Here is an 18,855-nt window from a genome sequence, read left to right as displayed (position 1 = left end):
TAACGGAGTGCACGGCAGCGCTAAGTCTGCTAATTTTATGGTTCATTGCAGAATGGGTTATGATAAGGATTTTTAAAAAATCAGGGACCAACGTCTCATGAATTTATTATTTTTTTTAATAATGCGTTTATTTTTCCAGGCTCATTTTCTGTAGCTTTGCGGAGCCGATATTCATTGTTTAGATAACAAAATTACTTAAAACTAACGTTAGTAAAGCGGGGACCGCTTACCGATTCATCTCAGCTCCTATATTAGTAAAGATCTTACAAGTAAAGCTTATTCGATATGTTACTCCCTAGGTTTAAATTCCAGCCAGACTCCTCCGGCAATCTTAATTCCAATCATTTTGCTTTCCAGCTTCAGAGGAACCTTCGTTTTCTCGCTTCTCACCAGGGTAAAGTGCCGCAGCAGATTGTACAAGATCACTTTCACCTCCAACAGTGCAAACCGGGATCCGATGCAGGCCCGAGGACCCACGCCGAACGGTAGATAAGTCCCCGGTCGAATCTTGTCTCGATTTTCCTCGCTAAACCGTTCCGGATCGAATTTGAACGGATCCGGATAGTATTTAGGATCATGGTGAAGGGCAGTCGTTGGGAACCACACGAGTTGATTTTTATGGATCTGTACCCGTGTACCTTGTTCATCATTGTACAGATAATCCTTAACGCAGAACCGATCAACGAACGGAGCCGGAGGCCATAGGCGAAGGGACTCGGAAACTACCATGTCCATGTATTGCATCTTCTGAAGTGCTTCATAGCTAACCGGTTTACCATCCAGTGATCGATCAACCGCCACGATCTCCTGGTACAATTTGTCCTGAATATCCGGGTTGATGAGAAGCTCGTAGCTAACGAATGTAAGGCACGTCGAAACGGTATCTGATCCGGCAATGAAGAACAGGAAACACTGCGCTGCCAGTTCATTGTCAGACCAAACGCGGTTGTGAGAACTTTTGCCAATACTGGACTCTCCAACCACTGCGAACCCAGCTTAATTTTAAATAAAGCTTGTGCCTTCATTTACCAGAACGGTGCAAGTTTTCCACCAGAAATTTTCTGATTATTTCATTAATCAGTGCGATGCACATTTTGCACCAGAAATTTTCAATAAAGCATGCTCCTCCATTCACCAGAACGGTGCACCAAAAAGTGTCAGTGAAGTTTGTTTCACCATGCACCTTTGTGGTGCAATTTTCAGACTTTGCCTCTTCATGTACCATAAATTTTCAATGAATCTTGCATTCATCACAACGATGCAAATTATGCACCAGAAAAATGAATAAACCTTGCTTCTACATTCACCACAGTGCTGCGAACTTTCCACCAGAAATTTTCAGCTAAATGTGCACCTTCAATTTTTTTTTGCGTGATACAATTTTTCCATCAGAGTTATTAATTTAGATTAGTGAATTTTTTCAACCTTCAATTTACCCTTTTCTTTTAATCCTCCATCCTCAAAAAAAAATTACACCAGATTGTTTTGTATGCACCACTGTGGTGCAATTTTCTCACCAACAAATTTCATTGAAGTTTGAACCTTTATGCACCTTTGTGGTGAAATTTTCAGGCATCATCTCGAAGGAATTGACGCAATAAAAGGTTTTCTGTGCCCTTATATTATGAAATGAAGTTATTTTACCTTCAAATCAAGTTATCAAGAAATTAAGTTATTTTATGTCATAATTTTATAAATGTGGAAATAAATATGTTATTTATAAAAGGGGGGGGGCAATTGTCCCACCTTGCTCCACCCTATGCACGCCAGTGGTGCCTCCCCAAAATGTTCTTATTGTTTGGAAATTGCGCAGGTTCTCGCTGATTGTCCAAGATACAAACAGCAGGGAGAAAAACTCCAGCGGTCTTTGAAGGCTCGTGCGCAGCGTTCCTTCGCGGAAATCCTAAGATCAGTTTCTCCATCTTCTCGAGTTTCCCCACATAGCAACCCCTTCGACCTTCTCTCAGTTGATGACCAGGGCTCTGACCCTAATGTTGGCGAGAGAAATCATGCCGTTTTCAAAGCCCCACCTAGGAAGCGATCCAAAATTATCACGCAATAGCCTCAGGACGCCTCTCGTATTGAACCTCGAGTCATCTTGAAGAAACCAGGAAGTAGCGATAATGTTCCGAAAGCCCCTCCACCGGGTTTTAAACCATTTGATGTTGATAGGGGCTTTCCGCGGCTTCCAGCTTCTTTCAAGGCTCCGGATATGCCAGTTCCACAGCCCGAACAACATGCAGCCATGTTAACGTTTTCTGGAAGTGTAGATGGCATTCTCGAAATATTCAATGTGCCACACTCCATGAGGAACATTATTGTATTGATGATTCCAATGTTGAATACTCTTTTGAAGCCAATGCTTTCATCGATCATCAACTTTGACGTTTAAAATTACTAACTTTTGAGAGTGTGGTAGTGTTTTGTCTGTTCGTGAACCAATTTTAGTTTCTGTTCTCTCATCGTTGCCCCATTTCAAGCCCCTCTTTTCATGTTTCGTTGCAGTTTTAATCAACCACCAGTCTTCTCGAGAGAGATCAAGAGAACTTTCCCGTCACCTCACTGCATCTCACATGGTCAATCGTCAAAAAATAGCTAGTTAGCGACGGTGTGTAACTTTTCCTTGATCCCTTCCTTCCTATTAATAGATTGTAGCCCGTAACCTCAAGTAAGCCGCTAGTATTCGGACACCGCTTGAACTAACTCTATTTTTAGGAAATTTTGTAAAAAGTAAAATGAATTCCGGCTCCGTTAAGCTTCCGCATTTGAGCCTTGAACAAATAAATGGATTTACAACAACAACAAATGTACGGACAGCAAAACATGCTTGACTATATGTGAAGTTAAATATATTGTAGAAAATGGAAAAGTCTGAGAGGAGGCTATTTTTTTAAATATCTGACCCCATTGAAGAAATAAGTCTTTTCCAAGCCACTATACAGAATGGGAAATAAGTGGGAAAAATGCATTTAGAGTCTGAGATTGAAATATTAGAAGTTGTCGATCTTCATAGCGAAACATTGCGTTTTAATCATTATATTAAAAAGTACATCAAAGCAGAAAGAAGCCCACTCACTTTGCAAAATTAATTACTTTCGCTCCAGTGAAGAATATCCGAGAATACCAAGAACTTGCAATAAATTCCATCTTTCCATCATTTTTGACACATTGCATTGAAAATCTCTCAACATTCGGTCGTTCACATCCCATGTACCTTCATGCCACACTCAGCGTTCAACTGATTATTTGAATTATAAAAAAATGAACCAACAGAGCTTCGTGTCCCGGAGGGATTAATTTTCGACCCTTGGAAACACACATTTGAAAAGCAGCCCGTAATGAGTTATCGCGTTGCGAGCCTTCTCTTTTCAATCCCATCCATTAACAGCAATAAATGTGCGTCCATCCAATTCAAATTCCCGGAGACCAGAAGAGAAAAAATGTGTTTATTAATGATGCATTCAGCAGCAACAGCAGCAACAAGGGTGATGAATCCCGATGGAGAACGGCGAACAAACAATTCCAGGAATTCAGCATTTTAATATTGGATGAGCTTTTTACACCGTGCTACACTCCGTTCTGCAGTTACGCGATTTCCCGGTTTTTCTCGATTTTGTCGCATAAATACAAACAGTCATACTGACGAAAGAATCCGCGTAAAAACAGAATTGAGTGTTGATGGTTGCGGGACACAGGGTGGGAGGTAAAATTGCACAAGATTGCAATTAAGAATCTGCTCTTTGCTTAATACACGAAACGAAACGAATATAATTAATGACAGAGGAGTCTTGCATTCCCGCAGGATGTTTGCGCGCTCAGCAGTGAGCTGTAAATAAATGCGATTTGCATGATTCTTATTATTATACACTCGAGAATGGAGCGCAGAATAAAAGGAAGATAAAAACGTATCCCACTGTTGGCACTTTTTGCCTTTGGAGTTCTCCGAGTTCACCGAGAGATAATTTTACGAAATATGCATACTTTATGACCTAACAGGGACGTGACATTGAGTCGGTGATTTATAATCGGCTGCCGGTCGTCCTGCGGAATCTTACGTGCCATGTTGCATGTTCTAGACTGACCCACAGACATCAAAAGTGCGGGTGTTTGACATTCATTACCGCGCAGCACAACAGGTTTTAAGTACTCTGTCACGATTGCGACGATTGCCCCGCACGAGCTGGCCAAAAATTCGATCTTTCACCTCCATGCGGCTTGATCGCACATTTTTTAGTCACGTTCGAGAGTCAATAAAGATATTCAAGATTTACCACGTCTCGCTCGATCGGAGTGGGTGATTTACGGTGACATCAACGCCCGTTCAAGCGACGAACCGAACGCAACGGATGACGATGCAGAGTTCTTCGATGAGAGCCTATCGGCAAGTTCGATGAACTCCGATCGCTGAAACAGAGAAGAAGATTGTTGTCAATATTCTTGTCAAAACAGAAACAAAATAAAGGAGGAAAAAAAAATGCGAAGTCGTAAAAGATCGAGGCATCTTCGCGTCAAGAGAGAACCTCGGTGGGGGAGCCGATTAGCGATGACAAAGTGCTTCTGTTCGCAGGAGTTGAGAATGTTGGTAGACGGAATCCAAAATGAGAAAATGCTAATTTGAATAAGATTTTTTTGCGATTTCTTTAACAGTAATTAAAATGAAAATGATGATAAGTAGTTTGGTAGAATTAACGCAAAAAATTGGTCGTTGTTTAAAAAATCAAGACATGCAAGACATGCAAATCACATCACAACACGCTGGTAGAAGCCTGAGGGTGTCAGTCGATAGAAACATCTAGGGGAAGTTGTGATTAATAGTCCGGAAGAAAGCAATTTCTGGGAGATGTCGAAATAAATTTTCGATGGAAATCGGTAGAATCTTCTAGAGAAATTTACAACAATATTCCGGAGTTGAAGTTAGAAAAACTTGGGGGAGTCGAAATAACTTTCCAGTAAGAATCGGAAAATAGCTTACGGGTTAAGGTGGTAGAAAATTTTGCACAATTCAATGATTTATAGTCTAAGATTCAAAATACCAATCCACGATAGCTAATTCAATTTGTGTAAAACTGGAATGAATGTTTTATTTTCAAGGATTTTACCTACAATCAGTTGACAGTTGACAAATCGCGATCTACAAACAATCGCCATAAAACTAGGCTAGTAAATATGTTAGCACATAATCTGCACAGAAAAAAATGAAACTCTGACAACTCTGAAGTCGAGTAATTTCGTTCGTATAAATACAAAAAAAGAAAAAAACAAGACATTTTGAAGAATGAAAAGTAAGTAAAAACGGAAACCTAGTGAAATACTCATATTCCAACAGATGACCTCTGCATCAAAACAAATCATTTTTTGTACTAAGTGAAATGCAACTCACATTTTCCTCAATCTGACCAATAACGAACGCATTAGTTCGACTGCAAAGTATTTAGACGGGATTTTTCCACGTAACTGATTTCTTCCCGACGATTGCCAAGCGAGCGCGGTTCTTTGTTGCTGTTGTGAAAGCAACATCGGTCGGAGAGACGCCGAAAGGTCCAGCTGATTTGATCCACCAATGAACAGTGGGTTATTGACTGCAGAGTTGGCACCCGGAAACGATTGGTTGAATGAGCGATAATGGCCACCACCAGCAGTGGCCGTTTGGTTCAGGACCGATAAGCTCCGCTGGAAGTTTGGAGAAACTGATTTGACAAATTGCTGCAGCGCAGCGTTAGGTTCCACTATGTTAGGAGCAATGGACATGGCTGATCTTGTAACTTTTTACGGTGCAGAGCATTCTGCGTGATAGATTGGGTGTGTAATTGAAGCTCTAGTTGGGTTGGAATAGACGGCAGCTGTGCAACTTGATGCTGCTGTTGATGCTGGTTATCGTCAAATCCGTTGTCGACAGTGTTCTTAATCAGCATGCGACGTAGGATTTCGCTCTGTTGAGTCTTGTTGAGCATCTGCACCATGTATTGCTCATAAGCGGTCTGATTGTTGTTGACACGACTTTGGGCAATCATATCCATCACCATTCCCGCCAGCGACCTGCAGCCGTCCCGGCCCTGTGTGTGGGCCTGGTGAAGGGGTCTTCCAACCACTCGTTTACGGCAAGTATGAACTCGTCCATGTGAATTCAACTGTTGATCCGCCACTTGGTTTCAGTTCATCTTCGCTTATGGCCACCACTTCGAGCCTTTCTACGCCAGGTGATCTTTCGCTGCCTGATAGTTCACCGTTCTCTCATTCGGATCCTGGACAAGTTACCATTGACACGCTCGCACCGAACCTTCTAGCGGTTTACGAGTCTATTATCAGAACACCAGGGGGCTCATGACTAAATTGGACGATGTTTATCTGGCTGCGCTTGACGGGGAATATGACGTTAATGTATTCACGGAAAATTGGCTCGATGCGAGGATCAATTCAGTGCAACTGTTTGGTGACTCTTTTACTGTCTACAGATTAGACCGTAATTCATCGAAAAGCATTCGTACTCGCGGTGGTGGTGTCCTCATCGCTGTTTCCAACGCATTCGCCTTCTGCGTAATCGCCAACGAACTATTTACTATAATTGGAGCGGAGTATATTCCCCCTGAACGTCGACATGACTGCAGCACAATGCAGCTTCATCTGGATGCTACAGAATTTGCATCGTCCATGGCTGATATAACGGATGTGCTTCTTATGCTTGGTGATTTTAATCAGCCTGTGCTTAGCTGGTCACCATCAGGCCAGGGTTATGCGTTTCCAGATCCGATTGCACCTTCAACTACTCCTGCCATCCGCTTGCTTTTTGACGGCACGGCTTTTCATGGACTGCGCCAGATAAACCTTGTTCCCAATTTCCAGTCTCGTTTTCTTGACTTGGTTTTTGTTAGCGAAAGCGCACTTCTGGACTGTGTCGTCGCTGAAGCGCCTGACGTCATCGTTCCTCTTGACAATTTCCACCCTGCTTTGGATATATCTATCGCGAACGGATCTCAAATCGTTTTGATGAAACCATGACTGCCACTCGGCTCAATTTCCGGAAGACCGATTTCCGTTTGCTGAGGCGTTCCTTGTCCTGGATCAACTGGAACGTCTTGAATGACCTTGATATCGATACAGCAGCCGCTCGCTATAATAGCCTTTTGCGCGAAGTAGCGAATCGCAAGCAGAAATTGAGCGAGCCGTCCGTGATGTGCCAACCGACGTCGTAAACCTGGATGTTTTTGCCGTAGATGTACAAATGGTTCTCTCTGTGATGAGTAAAACCAAATCATCATTTTCACCAGGTCCGAGTGTTATTCCGTCTGCTGTCCTAAAACAAATGCTCAGATATCTTAGCTGCTCCGTTGTCCTTGCTCTTCAACCTGTCATTTCATCATCAGAAATTTCCTGCACTATGGGAATGCTCTACTATGTTCCCTGTTTTCAAGAAAGGAGACAAACGCAATGTGGAAAACTACCGTGGGATTACCTCGCTTGGGGTTGAATCTAAGTTGTTTGAGTCGCTGATAAATGAGAGATTGTTTGCTTCCTGCAAGCATTACATAAGTACATGTCAACATGGTTTCTTTCCTGGCCGCTCCGTGGAAACTAATCTCGTCAGCTTTACGTCGTTCTGTATGGAAAATGTATGCAAGAAACTTCAAGTGGATGCCATCTACACTGATCTTAAAGCTGCGTTTGATAGAGTTGTGCACGACGTTCTGCTATCAAAGCTTGAAAAAATTGGATGTTCTGTTTTCTTCTGCAGCTGGCTTAGATCGTACCTCGTGCAACGTGAAGTTACTGTATGCATTGGAAACTACTCATCGTACTGTTTCTCGAACAGATCAGGAGTTCCTCAGGGTAGCACTTTGGGACCACTGCTCTTTTCTTTATTTGTGAACGATGTAACGTTTATTCTACTACGTGGAGGTAAATTGTTTTTTGCCGATGACTTGAAGATTTATCTAGTCGTTCGAGGCTATGCCGACTGTTTAGAACTACAAAACCTTATTGAAATCTTCAATGATTGGTGTGAATGTAATTTTATGGTCCTGTGCGTCTCAAAGTGCTGCGTAATTAGTTTCCCCCGAACTAGAACTGCCGTTTGGTTTGATTATAACGTTGCTGGGACTGCAGTTCAACGTGTCGATCACGTTAAAGACCTCGGTGTCATGTTGGATGAAAAGCTCACATACACTCGCCACTTCTTAACCACGATCGACAAAGCTAATCGTCAGCTTGGATTCATGTTCAATATATCGAAGGAATTTCGTGATCCTCTGTGTTTTAAAGCCCTTTACTGTTCATTGGTACGCTCACTACTGGAATTCGCGTGTGTTGTCTGGAATCCCTACAACTCGAAGCTGTTCAACGCAAATTCGTCAGATACGCACTGCGCTATCTTCCATGGAGTGACCCGCTGAATTTACCACCATATGCTGACCGTTGTCGTTTACTGGGTTTGAATACTCTTGCTAAGCGACGAAACTTATCGCAGGTCGTCTTCGTTGCTAAAGTTTTGCTCGCAGAATATGATGTTCCTGAGTTACTAGCCAAAATTAATTTGTATGCTCCTGTCCGAACACCCCGTCCGAGAACCTTGCTACATGAAGCAGTACATGCAACCAACTATGCTGCAAACAGTTCCTTTGTTGCCATGATTCATCAATTCAATGCAGCATCTGACCTATTGGACTTTGACATCAATGCCTCCAGGTTTCGTCATCGTTTGCTGTCGGCCAATTTTCAATTTTTAATGAGTGACTACATTTAGATTTAAGTGTTTCATTGAGACTATCAAGTCAAATGGACTATAATAATAATAATAAATAAATAAATAAATAAATAAACCCGTCTATAAGCGGAATTGGGGTTGGCTTGTGGAGAGTTGTTTTGTTAATCGACTTGGCTATTGGTCGAACGGATAACGATTGTAATTGCCGTTGCCGGCAAAGTTATCTTGAGTCATAGTAAACAAATGCTGGCGTCTGCCATGGTTTGAATTAGTCGATTGGTTATTACCATGCCGGAACCATTTACTAGACCGGGATCCTGATTGAACACTGATTCTAGTGGCTGAGTCAGAACCCAGCAGCGAATCAAATTTCATATACTTTTCAAAGTTGTTCACGTTGACACCGTTGTGCTTTTGAGTATCCTCAGCCAAATTATTGCAATCGGTAATGTCCTTCGTTGGGGTGCTTCGAGCAAACGGTGACGAACCTGTGTTGGATGTAGTCACACTTTCCACGTCATTTTCGCGGCCGGATGAATCGTGCAGTTTGAGAAATATGTCGTTTCGCATGGACAACATGTTTGTAGTGATGAAGATCATCGTAGAATGAAATGTGCTTTCCCGAAGAATGTTTGCTGGAATTCTTTGCATCACCGCTGTTAGCTTTTCCCCAAGAGGACTGAGAAACCGATAAGCCATCATGATTGGATAGATCATCGTCAAAGCCGTGCAGTTCTATAGTGTCCAAGCGGATACCCATTCCGGTTCTTTTTCGACCATATTGTTTTGCATTTGATAATTGTCGCCTTCGCCACGGTTGTTTCTCACAATCACGTGGTGGTTGCGGTTGCTAAATTCGTAGTTTTGTTTGAATCTTGGACCAACGAATCCATTCTCCTGTCGAACAGGGTGCTTTTTTATCCAGGCTTGTAATTGCTCATTACAGCTAAAATGTTAGTTTTGGGAATTATGAAACTATGGGATACTAGAATGATAATTTGAATTTGTAAGAAGCAAGAAGAGGTTTGTGTAGTTTGTGTATGACATATAAAATTTGTCAATTTTGCTTTCAGAAGGTCACAACTAGCGATTTTATGATCGTTGATTGCTCGCTCATCCCGTTGCTCATCATTACAGCTAATCGCTATTGTGACCCTCTGAAAGCTAAACTGACAAGCTTTATGTGCCATACACACACTTTACCTTCTTTTGTTGCATCTTGTAGATAAGAATTATGATTGAAATATCTCATAGCTTCATAAATCCGAAAAATACCATTTTAGCTGTAATGAGCATTTGCAAGCTTGCCTTTATCCTTGTCATCCTTTCGAGAATTTCCAGCAAGAGGTTTGCCCCGACGGTTCGGTTGGCTGGGGTTTCTCCAAGTGAAAAATGAAGCAACCTTTGGATCGTCTGCTGCGAGAGGGCGCCGGATGCATAGTGCTGATTTTCTAAGGAAAATCTCAAAAATCGGTATTCTGAGGATTCTACATCGGTATCAAGTTCCAAAATCGGTACTAATTGGCGTCTTGCAGTGAAACTTTTCCAAGCTTTCGTCACCTACATTTCGAAGTGAGAACTACTAGAAGGAGGATAGTTTCCAAATTTTCCAAGTAATACAGACGCTTTTTGGGGCAAATCGGTCCATAAAGAAAAACTCATAATTTCCCGTGGAAACTTTTGCTTGAATCGTGTAAGAAAACTTGTTTGAAAACTATTTGTTATTATTTCGGTATGAATCAGAGATGTTTTCATGGCAAATTATGCATAACAAGTTTGCACCCACAGAGAGAGGTTACCTCTTGCCGCCTCCTGCGCAGCTGCATTTTTCGGAAAATGGTAAATATGTGCGATTTTCACTAAGATGAAAGTTGAAATTAAGTGAATTTACTTAGAAAAAGTTGTATCATGCTGGTGGTAATAGAGAATTGGTTGTATAGGACGCCAATATTCAATAAATGTTCATTATGGCCTTTTTTAAGTAAACATATTGATACTCACAATTTTCGACGGAAAACGCACCGGAACTTGATTTACTCAACACGCACTATACTATAAAATTGTGCTAGATGGTCTTCAAAGTGATAACAAGATGATAAATCATCTTTATTTTGAGTAATTGAGCAATTTACTTCTGTTTACCATCATATTTACGATGCAGCATTGATGGAGCCGTGAAATGAAATGAATATATCTTATGAAAGTTCACCTGGAAAAGTCAAAGATGCACATCAGTCTGATCGTTAAGACGTTTTCTTCTTCAATTCGAATGTTATACAGGAAGGATTTCACGCAGGCTTGATGAAAATTATGATTTAATGCTAATTTGCAAGAATTTTATATGCAGTCTGTCAACATTATCATCATCATGCAGTGGCGACATCTGCGTTGAGCTTTTGCGGCAATCTTCCAATACCGATAAATCGCAAATCTGGCAACGCTAAGGTTGCCGAATACGTTTCTCTACCGAGAGAGAACCCGATTGAATGCGTTGAACCCGTGCGCTAACAAAGCGTTAGCCGAGTGAGATATTTTTTGGCTCAGTAAATTCAGTTGAATTGACCACGGCAGTTTAACAGTAAGTATTTGCGTGAAGTGATTCTTTCAAAATTCTCTCTGAGCTCACTCAGCAGAATGCAATCGTGAAAGGTGTAGTAATAATAAGTGAGGAATCATCCACACTACCACACTCAAAATGTTACGCTTAGCTGTTTTGCTCAATTCTGCGTTCATCGAAGAAAATAGAAGCAAGGAGAATAAATCAGTGTGACTCGCACTAACTACTGCTCGTTTCTGATATTGTATGCGTGTGGGTGAGTAGTAAATGCTAAATGAAACGATTTTTCCCATAGAGATTTTCACGTCCGGTTGTATTGGTGCGATATGTGAGAGGGTGTTAGTGAAAATCCGAGGAAAATACATAGAGATCTCCAAGCGCAATCTCACGAACATTAAAATCCAACATCCATATATAAAAATGAAGAAGAAGAAGAAGAAACAAAAAGGTATCTCGATATCACAACTACATAAAAAGGTAGCGCGCGGTCTCAGGAGCACTTTTTTGCATCTGGAGCCCTCCATAACATATCGCTGTCAAACTAATTTTGACAGATCTAATTTCATACAAGTTTAAGGTTAGTCAGACAAAAATAATAAGCAACTATTCACGGTGAGGCACCCGCTAAGGTGCGTGCGTTAAACTTCATTAATCTCTATGCTTGATAATAGTTGCGGCAATACGAAAAGGTCTGGGCCAAAGGGCTTATTGGTGTTAGGGAAATGTGCAAATGTTTAGTGGTGTTCGTATTTTATTGAAATGTTTATCTTTTTACACGAAACAGCTGTTGGCAGTGACGTATTTCTATCTGTTCTCAGTATGTTGGCAGTGACGTATTTCTATCTGTTCGGAGATGTTCAGCAATGTTTACAACATTTTTGCTTCTAACACCAGCAAGCTGCCTGTTGGCCCAGACCTTATATAAATGTTATTGTGGCCAAGGGGCAACACAGCTCCTAATTATGAGCAATTTCGGAGTTGCTTTTGAGGAACCTCGAGTAACTCACATTGCTCAGATCACTGTCATTTGCCGTCTCACTTTTCGCATCACAGTCACACATGGAGTTGCAAAACCGAAAAGCTGCTGTCAATCAAAACAACAACAAAAATTGGGGGCTTTCGGCTTGCAACTCCAGGCACGTATGATTGCGATTCCGAACTTTCGGTTTCCAGGTACTCGGAATGCTCATCGAATGGCCTCCGGATTTACTACATAACCCTGAGAGGGCTAAGGACTAAAATGTACTTGTTTTTCCTGACTGTTGCGGAGGTTGAACATATGATTTGATCGTACTGACCGAAACGTGGCTGGATGACTGGGTCTATCCATCGTATCTTTTTGGATCACTTTATTATTTGGATACTAACCGATCACCCCTGAACAGTCAAAAATCACGCAGTGGAGGCGTTCTGATTGCTGTCTCAACGAGATTAACCAGCTTCCTAAGTACCTCACTCATTTCCAGTCTACAGAGAACAGATCTCCCTTAGCTCAGTCTTTGAAGACGCAGCTACAAAGCAAGGTGGCTGGGTTCAATTCCCGGTCCGGTCTAGGAATTTTTCGGGTTGAAAAATTTCTCGACTTCCCTGTGTCATCCAGGTTACCTACTCCGATTGTTTATACGCCACCATCTGAGTGATACTCTCTGGACTTTCAACGGACCGATTAGGCTGCATTGAACAATGTGCTTGTTGACATTGATTGGTAATTTAATGAATCGACCGCTAGGGCCAATGATGCAGTGGATTTTGTCAGTACTGTGCTGGAAGATACTACGACGACCCCCGCGAAAGACTTCGTGGTGGAACCCACACTTACGCGTGCTTCAGCGCCACCGCTCACCCGCTCTCCGAAAGTACTGTAACTTTCGTTCACCGTACTACAAATGACTGTTCAATTTGGCAAGGCATCGCTTTTGAAATTTCAATCATTTTCTTTACAATCTTCGTTTCTTAACTCCAACCGGAAGGAATCCAGGTTTCCTTAAAACCACTTCCGAAACAGTAACAGCAACTAATTGGCACAGAGAAGCATATGAAAATCCACGCTAATGCATTGGCGACGAAGACCCCTTTGGAAGTTTTCCCAGTATCGGTTCGTTTTCTGGAGAAATTCTGGAGTTTACATCATTTCAATAGCCGATCTGAGCAATATTCAATTTTGTTTACAAACAAGACTGACGCCTAATATGTAAACGGAGTAAGCCGAGGAGTAAACAGACAGATAAACGTCAATTACAACTATTTGCTTTTTTCTGAAGGAAGTGTTACTACTACTTAAAGCTACTACAAATTTAAATAGCACTTTTCAGTGCTCAACCTGTAAAATTTCTACCTTGTTCAACTCTTATTCCTCTTCAATCCTTGTTTGGACCCTACCCGAGGTAATCTTCCTTGGATATCGATTTGAAAAACTCCTCTTCGATCCTTCAGATTCTACTGCCGCCTAAACGCAAAAGAAAAGGGCAAACTCTTAATCCCCCTTCTGATGAAATTAATTTGAGCAATCAATTTGATTTGCTCACGGATGATGAGAATGATCTATCATCCAAGAAAAATTCTAGTAAACTTTCCCGGCTTAATGCCAAGAAGAGCGGTTCCACGAACAAGTGGGAAATTTTTCCAGTTTTTATTTTTTGTATTTTTTTATTTGCATGAAACCTTGCATACAAGTTTTTGTAGAAGAAAAACGCCGTTTTGCATACTTGGTTCGCCATTTTGAATCTAGCCTTACTTATGAGAAGGGCCTATGAAAAATGCACATGATATCTTCAAAAAATTGTATCTCAAAAACGGTTTGTCCGATTAGTTTGGTGTATAGGGCGAAGTTTTAGACAATTGTTGGTGTTATATGGAGAAAATATGCACGGTAAAAAAAAAAGTTTGGTATTTGTGTTTTGAACTAAAATATAATTTTTTCCTTCAAAGTGACATGTCAATAATTTTTTTATTATCCTTATGTTATAGCTGACTAAAAATGCTATCTAGTGCACAGTAAGTTGTTCTGGAGAAAAATAGGTTACAATGAAAAAAATTGTTTTTTAAAAAAATACAATTTTCAAAAAAGCTATTAAGAAAAGTCAAAAAAGTTTGTCATCCTAATTTTATGAAAGTACATCAAATTTGCAAACAAAAAGTACTTCGGTAACATTTTTCTAAGATGCACCGTTTAGAAGATATTACTGATTTAATATTGTTTTTTTTTTATAACTTAATAAGTTTTGGCCCTTTTCGGATGTACTCCGTGTTTTTCCAGTTTCAAAAGTATTTTTTTCGGAAAGATTGGAAAATTTTGAGTTAAAATGACACTGACAGCTTAAAGATTCGAGTGAAATTCTCTGCCTTAAAAGTATTTTGAAAAACAAGTTACAAAATCCCACTATCAGGAACAATGATTTCTTCAAATGATTATTGGTGCGTTGTGCTGAAAACGTGCTAACAAGTATTAGATACAGGTAATCAGATACCAGTACTACGTACAGTTGGTGATTGTAAACATGGTCTTTGTTGGAACTAGTCCACCATGGCCACGCTGGCCATAACGAGGCTAGCTCCGTCGTTGACCGTCGTTGACAGTAGTCACCTTCCATCAAACTAGAGGGCTGCCGACTGATACCTCAATCAACAACCGCCGCACTCTTTATTCATTCCAGGTATATACAATTTACAATCTTCTTCAATAACAATATACCTACGCCAGCAAATCTACCTCGCTCCAACTCTCCAAACTCGTACCTGAAGGTTCGACGATACCTGAGCGTTCAACTCTACCTATCTTCCAACAGTCTTTACCCAGCATTCTATGATTTCTACCCGTGAGCTGTATAATAATGTCTGACTCGGTTCTGAATTCATCCAGTATCTACTAGGGAAAACCAAACAGTAAATGCAGAAAGGTTGCTAGTAGCATAGTGATTATAGTAATTTCAGCTCATAATCCTGTGTTTTTGAACGAGATCCAGTGTTGTTTGATAACATAATAATTGTAAAGGAAAGTGTAACACGTTTTGGTGCAAAGGTAAGTTTTAAATACACATTTTAATTATATGTTTTGTGATATTTTCGTACAAAACTAACAATTGGAAAATATTTTCTATGTTACAGATTACAAAATGAGTAAAATAAGATGTATTCGCCCATTCAAAGACATTCAGTGTTCGAAAGAGCTGCGATATCTCACGGATGGTATCATCCAAAAACTAAAATCAATTGGATTTTCCAAGGTATCTACACTGAACACCAAGGATTTTCGTGTTTGTTCGTCTTGCCGTCTACATATTGATTCAAGAGCTCACCTCACCCAAAACGAGGAACAAAGCGTAGCCGGTGGCTCAAGGATGCCAACTGTTCAGACCATACCTGATGTACCTGATTCGCAAAGCTATGAAAGTTTGGTCACGATACCATCAGAGTCAACGCTAAGCACAATTAAATCAAATGAAGACTTCACGATGCCTGTAGACGTCGAAATATTCAACCGAAGAATAGCAGCTATTCGTGTTTCGCCTATAGATTTAGGTAAGGTTAAAAATGTTCACTATCCTGAAAAAAAGTGCGCTGAAATCGTCGAAGGTGTACGAAGAAATCTTTTTAAATTAGACGCTAAAACAGAAAAAGCAAACGAGTTTGATGAAGTCATAGAAAATATGAAAATTAAATTTTTAAATTCAGCCACAAGGCAAGAAAAACTATCAATTTTATCATTGTTGCCAAAATCATGGTCAGTACAAAAAATTGTAGACGAATTTAAAACCAGTAGAAATATGGCATCAGATGCAAGAAAGGAAAGAGATAATGTATTTGATTCATCTCAAGGTTCAAGCTCTGGAAAAGCTTTGAGTAATGAAACAAAAGAACTGGTTTTGAATTTTTTTGAGGACGATGATGTAAGCCGTGCAATGCCTGGCCAAAGAGATTTTGTTAGCGTAAAGACAGGAAATAAGAGATTAGCTGTTCAGAAAAGATTGTTAATGATGACATTGAGAGAAGCTTTTAATCGCTTTAATGAAATGTACGTCAATGTAAAAATAGGGTTTTCATCATTTGCAAGCCTCCGGCCAAGGCAATGTAAACTATTGACTATCACAGGAACACATAATGTTTGCGTTTGCACTACGCATGAAAATGTCAATTTAATTCTACATAGCTTAAAAAAATACAATGTCTTGAATGATCTAAAAACATTAACGAATAGATTACTTTGCGAAAATAAGACAACTCATTGCCATCTACGAAGATGTAAAAACTGCCCAGATACCTCAGTTTTAGAAGACAGTTTATTGAAACAACTGGAAGAAAACTTTGTTGGAAAGCTTTCATTCGAACAATGGGTTACCACTGACAGATGTGATTTAGAAACTATTGTAAAGCAAACCGATGAGTTTGTTTGATTTTTCAGCTCAAAATTAGAAAGTTTGATTCCGCATGATTTTGTAAAAACCGAACAATCAAATTTTTTGAAAACTACAAAACAAAACTTGCAAGATGGTGAATTTTTAGCTATTTGTGACTTTTCTGAAAATTACAGCTTCGTTTTGCAGGATGAAGTTCAATCACACCATTGGAACGTGCAACAGGCCACAATCCATCCTTTCGTAATATATTATACTGAAAATATGCAAATTAAACATTTTAGCTTCATTATAATTTCTGAAGAACTAAGACATGATTCAGTCGCTGTCAATTTGTTTATTGATAAAATGATAAACTTTTTACAAATTGATCAAAATAAAAACATAAAAAAAAATTATTTTATGTCAGATGGTGCTGCTTCACAGTATAAAAACCGAAAAAACTTTTCTAGCCTTTGTAAATTTAAGTCAAAGTATGGTATTGACGCTGAATGGCATTTCTTCGCAACATCGCACGGAAAAGGTCCATGCGATGCTATTGGAGGTACGATAAAACGCATGGCTACCAGAGCAAGTTTAGCCAAAGAACGCGTACACCCGATAAAGACTGCAAGAGAGTTGTTTAATTGGGCAAACAAACGAATAGAAGAAGAACTTACAAAGTTGTCATTTTGTTATTCTACTACAGAAGAATACGAAAATATGTCTTTGCAGCTAAATAATCAATATAATAATGCAAAAACAATTCAAGGGACTCTAAAATTCCACTCATTTCTTCCTCTATCAGAAAATACAATAAAGGCAAAGCTTTATTCAAACTGTCCTGACAATGATGCCAAAATATTCAATATTGTTAAGAAAGTTGTGTAAACAATAATTTTATAAAAATACAGGAATAAAAATAAACTGATGATATCCAACATATAATGTAATTTTTTATTGCGCACAATCACCATCCCTGAAAAATAAGCTTAATTCGCTCTTTTGAATCTTGCTAATTGAGGAGCTTACATTTGCAGTTCTCAAAAAGGTGTATCTCGAAATCGAGTTGTCTCATCTGTCTCATGTCTGTGGCGATGTTCGGCAATAGAGAGAAAATATGCACAGTATAAACACATCCAGTTTAAATGGATTAAACTGTTAGGCGATATGCAAGAGTTGAATGCACATTTTCAGCACAACGCACCAAAAATCACTTGAAGAAATCATTGTTCCTGATAGTGGGATTTTGTAACTTGTTTTTCAAAATACTTTTAAGGCAGAGAATTTCACTCGAATCTTTAAGCTGTCAGTGTCATTTTAACTCAAAATTTTCCAATCTTTCCGAAAAAAATACTTTTGAAACTGGAAAAACACGGAGTACATCCGAAAAGGGCCAAAACTTATTAAGTTATCAAAAGAAACAATATTAAATCAGTAATATCTTCTAAACGGTGCATCTTAGAAAAATGTTACCGAAGTACTTTTTGTTTGCAAATTTGATGTACTTTCATAAAATTAGGGTGACAAACTTTTTTGACTTTTCTTAATAGTTTTTTGAAAATTGTATTTTTTAAAAAACAATTTTTTTCATCGTAACCTATTTTTCTCCAGAACAACTTACTGTGCACTAGATAGCATTTTCAGTCAGCTATAACATAAGGATAATAAAAAAAATATTGACATGTCACTTTAAAGGAAAAAATTATATTTTAGTTCAAAACACAAATACCAAACTTTTTTTTTTACCGTGCATATTTTCTCCATATAACACCAACAATTGTCTAAAACTTTGCCCAAGACACCAAACCAATCGGACAAACCGTTTCCGAGATACAATTTTTTGAAGATATCATGTGCATTTTTCATAGGCCCTTCTCATAAGTAAGGCTAGATTCAGAATGGCGAACCAAGTATGCAAAACGGCGTTTTTCTTCCCCAAAAACTTGTATGCAAGGTTTCATGCAAATCAAAAAAGATGAAAATTACTCGTTGCTTTAATGATATGGAACCGCTCAGAAGGAAAAGATTCAGTATGGTACGCGAATCTGGGAGAGTTGGTTCAAATGCCATCATATTAAACAGTCCCCCGTGGACTCGAAATTCTGAGATCCACCTCCTGGCTGGAATTCATACATTAGAAGAACGGAGTGTATTCATACTAGAAAGGTTCAGAGACACCTGTCTGAAATCAGATCATCAGATCATACGTGATCTATCACGTTAGGTTAAGTTACACTCGTAGATAGGTAGGTTTTTCACAATTTTCA

General features: G+C 39.5%; 1 protein-coding gene and 1 pseudogene across 1 annotated transcript; both read right to left on the bottom strand.

The window, feature by feature from the left end:
* Window positions 1–288: 288 nt before the first annotated feature.
* On the bottom strand, window positions 289–4,062 carry LOC135703120 (probable cytochrome P450 9f2). The gene is made up of 2 exons (XM_065224220.1): window positions 4,056–4,062; window positions 289–995 (listed from the first exon to the last, which is right to left on the bottom strand). The coding sequence occupies exons 1-2, from the start codon at window positions 4,060–4,062 to the stop codon at window positions 289–291; spliced, it is 714 nt and encodes a 237-aa protein (XP_065080292.1).
* A 1,369-nt stretch (window positions 4,063–5,431) lies between these two features.
* The window catches only part of LOC135703119 (uncharacterized), a 72,866-nt pseudogene continuing 59,442 nt past the window's right edge, over window positions 5,432–18,855 (bottom strand).

The sequence above is a fragment of the Ochlerotatus camptorhynchus genome, unplaced genomic scaffold, assembly GCF_037179485.1.
Source record: "Ochlerotatus camptorhynchus isolate MF236.1 unplaced genomic scaffold, CSIRO-AGI_Acam_v1.1 ptg000209l, whole genome shotgun sequence".
NCBI lineage: Eukaryota > Metazoa > Arthropoda > Insecta > Diptera > Culicidae > Ochlerotatus > Ochlerotatus camptorhynchus.
The sequence above is the reverse complement of the archived record's forward strand: the minus strand, read 5'-3'. Positions and strand labels throughout refer to the sequence as shown.